The sequence below is a fragment of the Mustelus asterias genome, chromosome 13 (genome assembly GCF_964213995.1).
Source record: "Mustelus asterias chromosome 13, sMusAst1.hap1.1, whole genome shotgun sequence".
Lineage (NCBI taxonomy): Eukaryota > Metazoa > Chordata > Chondrichthyes > Carcharhiniformes > Triakidae > Mustelus > Mustelus asterias.
Window position 1 is genome coordinate 63899276 of NC_135813.1, and position 10980 is coordinate 63910255.

Here is a 10980-nt window from a genome sequence, read left to right on the forward strand (position 1 = left end):
CTTGCTCCAAGACTTTAGCACGATCTAGAGTGACATTGGAGTGCAGCACTGAGTGGTGCTGATTGGCAAAGGTGGGTCTTTCAAGTGAGATGTTAAAATGAAGTCCTGTCTATCCAAATGGATATAAAAGATCGCATGGCATGATTCCAAAAAGAACAGGGAGTTCTCAAAATGTCCTGGTCAGCACTCATCCCTCAACCAATCGCACCAAAACATACTAATTTGGAATTTATCGTATTTGCTACTTGGGGGACCTTGTAGAAAAAATGGACATTCTGCCTGACAATGATTGCACTATATAGCAATTAATTGGCTGTGAAGTGCTTTGGGATGACTTGTGGATGAAAGACGTGTATGCTGTTCTTTTTAATAAAGAATTCGATTAATGTCACAAGCAATAAAACAAACATCAGATCGTAGATCCTGTGAAGGGAGTGAAGCAAAGTCTGTGCAAGAGACTGTTTTTGTAACTTCACACTGTTCCCCAAATAAGGAATGTAATATTGTGGAAAGATTCACAGGCTGATTAATAATCTGACAAGCCACAATGTGAATGCTTTTAACATTGCTTAAGCAATGTGAATGTTCCACCTTTACAGCAGGCTGATAGGATTGTTTGTCTGTTTGAGGGTTTTATGGGTTCCCACAACTTCTCTGTTGAGGGAAGGGGACAGCCACACCTTCCCGCCCTGATGCAAATGCAGAATTCAGAGCTGGAGCTCCTGTCTCCATTCGTCAAGACTAATTGGAGTAATGTCCAGCTCCAGATCCTCATAATTCAAGGCAAAAATGCTGTCACTAAACCAAAAGCCAGCTCCATTTCCAACATTATTCCAACAGCAAGTAATCGTTGATTTACTTTTCTGTAAAGTCTTCCTTATTCTATGACTATTGCCTTTTTCCAAGTGCAAAGCTAAGCAGCGCTGGGCTTAGGGAGACAGTCTTTTGGATGAGAAAACATACAGGTGCATTTTAAACAAAAATTCCAATAGAAGAGCTTGATGTTCTGACCAACATTTGTTCTTCAACAAACACCAGCAATAACATTAACAAGTTGAATGTTTCACTTTGCCTTTGCCTTGGTAAGTGCCAGCTGGTTGCTGTGTTTACCAGGAAAACAACAGTGACCAAGCACCAAAAGTAATTCTTTGGCTGTAAGTGCTTCAAAGCATCCTGAAGATGTAATAATGTGCTAAATGAATGCAAGTTAACTTGTTCTTGACACAACATTCCACTCCAGTCAACCTCTTCCCTACTCCTGCCTGGTTTTGGAATTGGAAAAAGGAGAAAAAGTTAAGCTTCTTTCAACGCATAAGGAAACCACAAGAAGTGAACCGTTTAATATTATTTGTTGCAGGGATAGCATTTTTTTACCTTTTCAAAAACTGGTCATTTTGCTTCCTTCCATTCCTGGGGACTTTAAGCTGAACAAATAGCCCGACTCTGGGAAAGCAGTATTAAGCTAATACAATTTAAAATGGGGCTGCATACTGTTTGGATGAGCAGCAGTGTGCGCAGTTTTCAGGAATAAATTAAAACAAAGCTTAATCATAAAATAATATAATGCACAGGGTGGCCATTTGGTCCAGTGTGCCTATACTGGCTCTTTGGAAAAGCTATGCAATTATTTCTACATACCTCTTTTCCCCCATTTCTACACATCTCTTTCCCCATTGCCCTCTTCAAGTATTTATCCAATTCTCCTTTTGCGTGTTGCTGTTAAATATGCATCGACTGCATGTTCAGGGCGTGCAATTCAGATATAACAAGTGGTGGTGTTAAAAAAAAAAGTCTGAACACTTCCTGTTCTTCTACTGATCACCTTAAATCTGTGTCCTCTGATTACTGACCCCTCTGCTGCTGGAAATCATTTCTCTTCATTTTCCTAATATCCTAATCACCTGCATGGTGGTACAGTGGCTATCACTGCTGCCTCACAGCGCCAGGGACCCAGGATCAATTCCGGCCTTGGGTGACTGTCTGTGGAATTTGCGCATTCTCCCCATGTCTACATTAATTTCCTGCGGGTGTTCCAGTTTAATCCCACAGTTCAAAGATGTGCAGGTTAGGTGGATTGGTCATGGTATACATGCGGGATCAAGAGGATAGGGTGCAGGGAGGGGCGGGATGCTCTTTCAGAGAGTCAGTACAGGCTCGATGGGCCGGATGGCCACTTTCTGCACTGTAGGGATTTTATGTCCCATGGTACACTTTTCAAAACCATTCATTATTTTTTAACACCTCTATCAGTTTATCTGCTGTATGGAGAACAACTCTAGATTCTTCAGTCTCTCTAGATTACTGAATTTCCTCAACCCTACTACCATTCTAGTAAGTCTCCTCTACACCCCCTCCAAGTTATTGACACCATTCATAAAATGAAGTGTGCCCAGAATTGAACACAGTGCTCCAACCGGGGCCTCAGCGGTGCATACGTCCTTGCCTTTATAATCGTTCCTCCACTAATAAAGCCAAGGATGCCATATGTATTTTAAAAGCTTTTTCAACTTGTCCTACCACCTTCAAAGATTTGTTTATATACGGTCCCAGGTGTCTCTATTCTTGCACCCTCTTTAACATTGTACAATGTAGCTTGTATTTCTTCTCCTCATTCTTCCTGCCAAATTTTTCACTTCACACTTCTCTGGGTTAAATTTCATCCCAGTAAGAAGCCTCACAACACCAGGTTAAAGTCCAACAGGTTTATTTGGTAGCAAATACCATAAGCTTTCGGAGCGCTGTCTCTTCATCAGGTAAGTGGGAGTTCTGTTCACAAACAGGGCATATAAAGACACAAACTCAATTTACAAGATAATGGTTGGAATGCGAGTCTTTACAGGTAATCAAGTCTTAAAGGTACAGACATTGTGAGTGGAGAGAGATGTGTATTGTCTCCAGACAGGACAGTTAGTGAGATTTTGCAAGCCCAGGCAAGTCGTGGGGGTTACAGATAGTGTAACATGAATCCAAGACCCCAGTTGAGGCCGTCCTCATGTGTGCGGAACTTGGCTATCAGTTTCTGCTCAGCAATTCGTGCTCCAAAAGTTTGTGGCTTGTACTACCAAATAAACCTGTTGGACTTTAACCTGGTGTTGTGAGACTTCTTACTGTGCTTACCCCAGTCCAACACCGGCATCTCCACATCATGGCTATCTTAAATTTCATCTGCCATGTTCCATCTACTTGACCAGTCTATATTCTCTTGAAGTCTATTACAATCCTCCCCAATATTTACTACATTTGAGTTTCACATCATGTGCGACCTTAAAATGATGGCGTGTATGTCTAAGTCCAGGTTATTAACATACATCCAAAAGATCAGCGATCATAATACCGACCCCTGGGTAACAATCCTGTTTACCTCCGTCCAATCTGACAAACAACCATTCAGCACTACTCTCTGCTTTCTATCCCTTAGCTAATTTTGTATCCATGTTGCCACTGTTCGTTTAATTAAATGGCCTTTAATTTTGTGAGCAAGTTTATTATGTGGGATTTTGACAAATGCATTAACATCAACCATGCTATCATTATCAATCGTCTCTGTTACTTAATTCAAAAATTCAATCAAGTTAACCCTTCACAATTTCTTTATCACATCTGTGCTGACACTCATTTATTAGCTCATACTTTTCCAAATGCCAATTTATTTTGTCCTGGATTATTGTGTCAAAGGGCTGAACTTTCCCTCTGAGTCACAATCTCGATGTCAAACTGATTTCTGGGTTATGAACCTGGGCATACATATGGTGGGACTTTGGGCATAATCTTTCAGGAGGAGGCCGATTAAGAATCCTCCTCTGGGAGTGCCATCCAATTAGGGATTGGGGGTGGCCTAAAGTCTCAATGTGCCCAAAATGACAAGCAGATTTGCTGTGAGTGCCGTGTGCTGCTGAGGTGAATGGGGAGGGGAAATGGGTGGCACAAGATGAAGATGCCTCATTGCTGATGGAACCAGCAGCCAATTCCACATGGTTGCACCTGCACTATCCTGTGGGTCTGTCTGTAGATGACAAGTAGACAGGAGTAGAACATAGAAAAAATACAGCACAAACAGGCCCTTCGGCCCACAAGTTGCGCCGGTTATGTCCCTACCTACCTAGGCTTATATATAGGCTTACCTATAACCCTCAATCCTATTAAGTTCCATGTACTCATCCAGAAGTCTCTTAAAAGACCCTATCGAGTTTGCCTCCACCACCACTGACGGCAGCCGATTCCACTCACCCACACCCTCAGTGAAAAACGTATCCCTGACATCTCCTCTGTACCTACTCCCCAGCACCAGTAAGTCCAAAGGTTACCAATTTTGTCCTTTTAAAGTAACTATTGCATATGAATCTCATGGCACTTCGATGTCCTCTGTCTCACCTTACCACGAGCTGCAGAAACAGCACTATTGTACCATCAACAAAATTCCTTAACTTTCTTAGTGTTTACTATATTCCTCCACAAATTGGTTTTCCACCACTGACTGGCAGGTTTTCACCTGCACGTGCCTCCTGACCTTGGAAAAAGTGGGAGGAGATGGAAACACATTGGGATACCTGTCTTGCCAGAACTTTTTCAAATTTTCCCAACCCCTCCCCCAGCTCTGATCCCGCAACCAATGGACTTGGAAAATTTCCCTCAAAGACTTTAGGCTGACTGGCTGTAGTTGCTGAATTTATCCCTCGCCTATTTTAAATACAGGTGTAACATTTGCAATGCTCCAGTCCTCTGGCGTAACTCCCAAGGAGGCTTGGGAGATTGTGGCCCAGCCTCCTTAATTTACACTCTTATTTCCTCCACTTAGCCTGCATTCTATTTAGACTGGTTGACTTTTCAATTTTAATGATTGACAACTCTTTAAATATCTCCTCTTGATCCGTTTTTTTAATCCTATCAATATTATCATTGCTTTCCCCTTCACTGCTACAATGGCAGCGCCTTTCTCGCACTGACAGAGGAAAATCACTGATTTCGTACTTCAGCTGCGCCTCCTGACTCCACAAACAGGATCTCCTTTTTGGTCCCTAATCGTCCAAACGTTTCTTTGGCTACTCTTTCACTATTTTTTTTAACATTTTAAAGTTTATTTCTTAGTGTCACAAGTAGGCTTACATTAACACAGCAATGAAGTTAATGTGAAAATCCCCCAGTTGCACCCAGAGGAAACCCATGCAGACACGGGGAGAACGTGCAGGCTCCGCACAGGCAGTGACCCAAGCCAGGAATTGAACCTGGGGTCCCTGGCATTGTGAGGCAGCAGTGCGAACCACTGTGCCGGTTGACATATATGTACAAGGATTAATATCTCACTAACTTATATCAGGTTTATAAATGTGTTTTCTTATTTACTCTTTTCCTTCCATCAACCAAAACCCCTGAAAATTGTGGTGTTTCCTGCAGAGCTGATCATCTGGTACAAAACAACTTGTTCAGAGAGTAATTTTGAGTTCTGTCTAGAACAGCCACTTTTTTCTATTCAATTATCGATTATTTTTGTGCCTGATTGGCTTTTATTTCCTTCGCAAGTCATTGGAACAATCTGAATCTGCTGGTGCCCATGTTAATGTATTGTCTTTTGTGTTGTTGAAACTTGAAATGTTTTATTCCTAACCAGAATTCCTTTCTCCCTCTGTGTGGCCAGCAGCAGTCCGAACAAACGGGGCCTTCCCTCCTACAACGAGCATATGTCAAAGAAGTTGGCACCTTGCCCAAGGGAAAATTCACCTCAGGATTTGAACAGATCTGTCAGGTACAGAGAAGGTAGACAGGAGGTGAGAAGAGACAAATCACCACGGAGAGCCTTGGAGAGGGAGAAATCTCCAGGCAGACCTTTGGACCCCAGCAGGGAGAGGTCACCAGGGAGGATATTGGATGAAAACAGAGGGGGTGGCATCCGTTTACCTCCAGGATCCTCAAGGGCCTCAGTTACCAAGGTACCTTCCATATAACTAATTGTAATTTAGGATTCAATGCTTAGAAGTACACTCATTATCCTCTGTCCTGTGTTACTTATCTAAATAATGAATAGTATTAACACCATCTATTTATGTTATCCAGACCTGGGACCAGTCTGCTGTGTGAATCCAGCATCACCCAACAGATGAAGAGGCATGTACCGAGCATGTGCATTCTACTCTTTCAACAGTTGGGAGAATCGCTTTCAAAACTAAGGAGATCCACACAATACACTAAAACTGTATGCACATTTGTTTGCTTTAGTCACTAAGGGAAATTTTGTGGGGGGTGTGGGGATCGCAGTATTAAATTTTAAACTGTCTGCTGCTCGCAAGCTATCTTATGATTGGCTATTGGGAATGTGGGTGATAACCTGTTTTTATATATAAGATGATTCATTTACTTGTAGGGGAAGGATCTACAAAATGGGAAAGAATTCCCTACATCTTGTGAGATCACTCATTTTGACAGCAGAGGCTCTTAATCCTCTCCGGTGAGGGTTTGGCTACATGTTGTGAGTGTAGATGGAGAATCGATGTTTGACCCAGCGATGCGGACTGGTTGCTTAACTGTACACAGTTCATTACTTGAATTTTATATAATGGTTATGAAGGGAATCTGAACTTGGAACTGCAGCAGGACTGAATATATATTTTGTAATAATCTATAGCTTTTTGCTATTCAATCCCTTTTTCCCTCTGTACTGCACTGCTGCTTTGTCCTGGATGTACAGACATTCGTTCAAATACAACTTACTGCAGTCTTTTGTACTATATTTCACTGACCTGTATTGAAGACTTCCCAGTTCTAAAGTGCATTCCTAATTTTGTGATATTACTGTTTTTTTTCTCTTTGTACCCTGTCATTTGTGAATATGCAATGCGTGAGAGCAAGACTTTAGAGTCGCATTTCTGGTGACTCATTTTCCATAAAAGTGCTTAATTAAATTCTACACTAATTTACATATCTTTACAAGGCAAGCGTCTGGTTTTACTTTCTTTTCAGAGCTGAGTGCACTTGGATAAATGAGGCCTGAGAAATTGTCTCAAATTACAACAAAAAGTTCTTCTTTTCTTCACCTGTGATGTGGGCTCTAAGCAAATTTATATAACCAGAAAATTCTGGGTTCCAGATCCAGCTAAACTCAAACCAGGTTATGAGCCTTTTAGCAAAATGTTGACCACACTCCCATCAGCATATATATCAGCCGGCAAACATATCATGGGAGAAAGAAAAAGAGCTTGATTGTTCCCACAGTAATGTTAAATGACCTTTTTTTAAAAAGGCTGAATATAGGGGGAAAGTATTCAAAAATTTTCCTGAGTCCGATATAGAGAGGGTTCTTTAAATTGAAAGGATGTTACTTTAAAGGGTTCTGATGAGTAATACAGTGGAATTCTCTCCCCACCTCCCCATGCTTCTCGATCAGAAAGGTTAATGCATTATCTTGTTTTGATGGTCTATAATCCTGGTTTCTGCCCTTAACTTGTTGAACTCAATATTGAGTTATGAAGGCTGTAAAGTGCCAAAAGACACAGTGTTGCTCGACGTTACATTGAGCTTTAGTGGAGCAGGGCAGCAGGCTGAGGACAGAGGTCAGCGCGAGAGCGAGGTGGAGAATTAAAATAGCAGGACATCGGAAGCTCAGGCTGAATGGAGGTGTTTCTGCAAAGCAGTCACCAAATCCACATTTTATCTCCATAGTGTAGAGCAGGCTGCATTGTGAGTAGTGAGTACAGTATATTAAATTGAAAAAAGTGCATGTAAATCATTGTTTCTACTGGAGGACACACATGGGGCCTTGGATGGTGAGGAGAGAGGAGGTAAAAATGCATCTCCTACACTTACATGGAAAAGGTTCATGCAAGGGGATTGGTGTATTGGGGATGATGAAGGAGTGAAATAGTCTGTTGCAGAGGCAACAGTCTCTTTGGAATGCTGAAAGGAGAGGAGAAGATGTGTTTGGTGATGGAATCATGGCAAAAATGATGGAGAATGATCTGTTGAATACAGAGGCTGATATGGTGGAAGATAAAAATATGGGGAACCCTATCATGAAACCAGGAATGAGAGGAAGAGGTGAGACCTAGACAGATTTCCTGGGCCTGACTTGTGATCTGATGGTTTCTGTGGGTGTACAAAATGGGAGCACTCAGCCCCTCAAACCTGCTTTGCCATTCAATAAGATCTAATTGTAACCTCAACTCCACGTTCTCACCACCCCCTCCCCCCCACCATAACCTTTCATCCCATTTCTTATCAAAAATCTACTGGCTGCGATTGAAAATAGTTCAAGGGTCTGCTTCTACCATCTTTTGAGGACGAGAGTTCCAAAGACACTCAATCCTCTGAGAGAAAAGATTTCTCCTCACCTTTGTCTTAAGTGGATGACCGCTTTTTTAAACAGTGATGCCTAGTTTTAAATTCTTCCACAAAAGGAAAACATCCTTTCCACATCCACCCTGCCAAGAGCCCCAGAATCTTGTACATTTCAATCAAGTCGCCTCCTTTTCTTCTAAACTCCAGCAGATCTAGCCTGTTCCACCTTTCCTCATAAGGCAATCCGCCAATTCGAGGCATTAGTCCAGTGAAACTTCTCTGAATTACTTCCAACACATTTAAATCCTTCCTTAAATAAGGAGACCAATATGTACACAATACTCCAGATGTGATCTCATTTGTGCTCTATATTACTGAAGCATAAGCTCTCTACTTTTGTATTCAATTCATCTTGTATTCAATTATCACATTCTATTCACTTTCCTAATTAGTTGGCCTTTTGTGGTCCAGGACATCCAGATCCCTCTGCATCTGAGCCCTGCAATCTCCCACCATTCATATAATATGCTGCTTTTTTATTCTTCCTGCCAAATGGAAAATTTCCCATCTTCCCACATTATACTCCATTTGCCAGATATTTGCCCACTCACTTAACCTTTCTATATCTTTTTGTAGCCTCCTTATGTCCACTTCACATCTTACTTTCCTATCTATCTTTTGTATAATCAGCAATGTTAACAACCATACCTTTAGCCCCTTCATCCAAATCATTTATTTGGATTGGTAAATTTGAGACCCTGTGGCACACCACTTGTTACATCTTGTCAATCAGAACATGGCCTATTTATACCAACTCTGTTTCCTGTTAGTTAGCCAACCTTATATCCATGTCGATATGTCACTCCTATACCATGAGCTTTTATTTTCCGCAATAACCTTGATGTGGCAACTTACAAATTTGTTTTGGAAATCTAAGTACAGTACATCTCTCCCCTTTATACGCAGCACATGTTACTTGTTCAAAGATGTCTGGTGGGATTAAAGTCAAGCAGGGTAGTAAGGAAAACAGAAATTTTAGCACATTTTCTCCCTCCCTGCCAGACCTGCTGAGTATTTCCAGCATTTTCTGATTTTATTTCAGATTTCCAGCAATACAATTAATGTTACCAGAGAGGCAGTGCTGGGTAGACTAATGGGACTGAAGGTGGACAAGTCCCCGGGTCCGGATGGAATGCATCCCAGGGTATTGAAAGAAATGTCAGAGGTAATAGTGGATGCGTTAGTGATTATTTATCAAAACTCGTTGCATTCTGGGGTAGTGCCGGTTGATTGGAAAACGGCTAATGTTACGCCGCTGTTTAAAAAAGGAAGGAGACAAAAGGCGGGTAACTATAGGCCGGTCAGCTTAACGTCTGTAGTAGGGAAAATGCTGGAATCCATTATTAAAGAGGAGATAGCAGGGCATCTGGATAGAAATGGTTCGATCAATCAGACGCAGCATGGATTCATGAGGGGAAAGTCGTGCTTGACGAACATGTTGGATTTTTATGAAGATGTGACTAGGGCGGTTGATGGAGGAGAACCGGTGGATGCGGTGTTTTTGGATTTCCAAAAGGCGTTTGATAAGGTGCCCCATAAAAGGCTGCTGAAGAAGATTAGGGCACACGGAGTTGGGGGTAGTGTGTTAAAGTGGATTGGGGACTGGCTATCCGACAGGAAGCAAAGAGTCGGAATAAATGGGTGTTTTTCCGGTTGGAGGAAGGTAACTAGTGGCGTGCCGCAGGGATCGGTACTCGGGCCGCAACTATTTACCATTTATATAGATGATCTGGAGGAGGGGACGGAGTGTAGGGTAACGAAGTTTGCAGACGACACAAAGATAAGTGGAAAAGTGAATCGTGTGGAGGACGGAGAAGATCTGCAGAGAGATTTGGACAGGCTGAGTGAGTGGGCGAGGATATGGCAAATGGAGTAACATTGATAAATGCGAGGTTATACACTTTGGAGGAAATAATAACAAATGGGATTACTATCTCAATGGAAACAAATTAAAACATGCTACCGTGCAAAGGGACCTGGGGGTCCTTGTGCATGAGACGCAAAAGCCCAGTCTGCAGGTACAACAGGCAAATGGGATGTTGGCCTATATCGCGAGGGGGATAGAATATAAAAGCAGGGATGTCTTGATGCACCTGTCCAGGGCATTGGTGAGGCCGCAGCTGGAATACTGTGTGCAGTATTGGTCCCCTAGGAGAGGCTGAGGAGATTGGGTTTGTACTCGTTGGAGTTTAGAAGGATGAGGGGGGATCTTATGGAGACTTATAAGATAATGCGGGGGCTGGATAGGGTGGAGGCGGAGAGATTCTTTCCACTTAGTAAGGAAGTTAAAACTAGAGGACACAGCCTCAAAATAAAGGGGGGTCGGTTTAAGACAGAGTTGAGGAGGAACTTCTTCTCCCAGAGGGTGGTGAATCTCTGGAATTCTCTGCCCACTGAGGTGGTGGAGGCTACCTCGCTGAATATGTTTAAAGCGCAGATGGATGGATTCCTGATCGGTAAGGGAATTAAGGGTTATGGGGATCAGGCGGGTAAGTGGTACTGATCCACGTCAGATCAGCCATGATCTTATTGAATGGCGGGGCAGGCTCGAGGGGCTAGATGGCCTACTCCTGCTCCTATTTCTTATGTTCTTTGTAAACTTCCTTTCTGGGCTCATGTAATGAAGCATGACATCTAGAATGGGATACTGGAGAG

The 10980-nt window shown here is 42.4% G+C and overlaps 1 protein-coding gene across 1 annotated transcript in view; it reads left to right on the top strand.

Moving 5' to 3' along the window:
* cita (citron rho-interacting serine/threonine kinase a) overlaps nucleotides 1-6923 on the top strand; it is a 175101-nt gene extending 168178 nt beyond the window's left edge. The window contains exons 48-49 of the mRNA XM_078227647.1: nucleotides 5636-5924; nucleotides 6049-6923. Coding sequence (XP_078083773.1) covers nucleotides 5636-5924; nucleotides 6049-6072 — 313 coding nt within the window. The 3' untranslated portion in view covers nucleotides 6073-6923. The remainder of the gene's footprint in view (nucleotides 1-5635; nucleotides 5925-6048) is intronic.
* Nucleotides 6924-10980: the final 4057 nt, after the last annotated feature.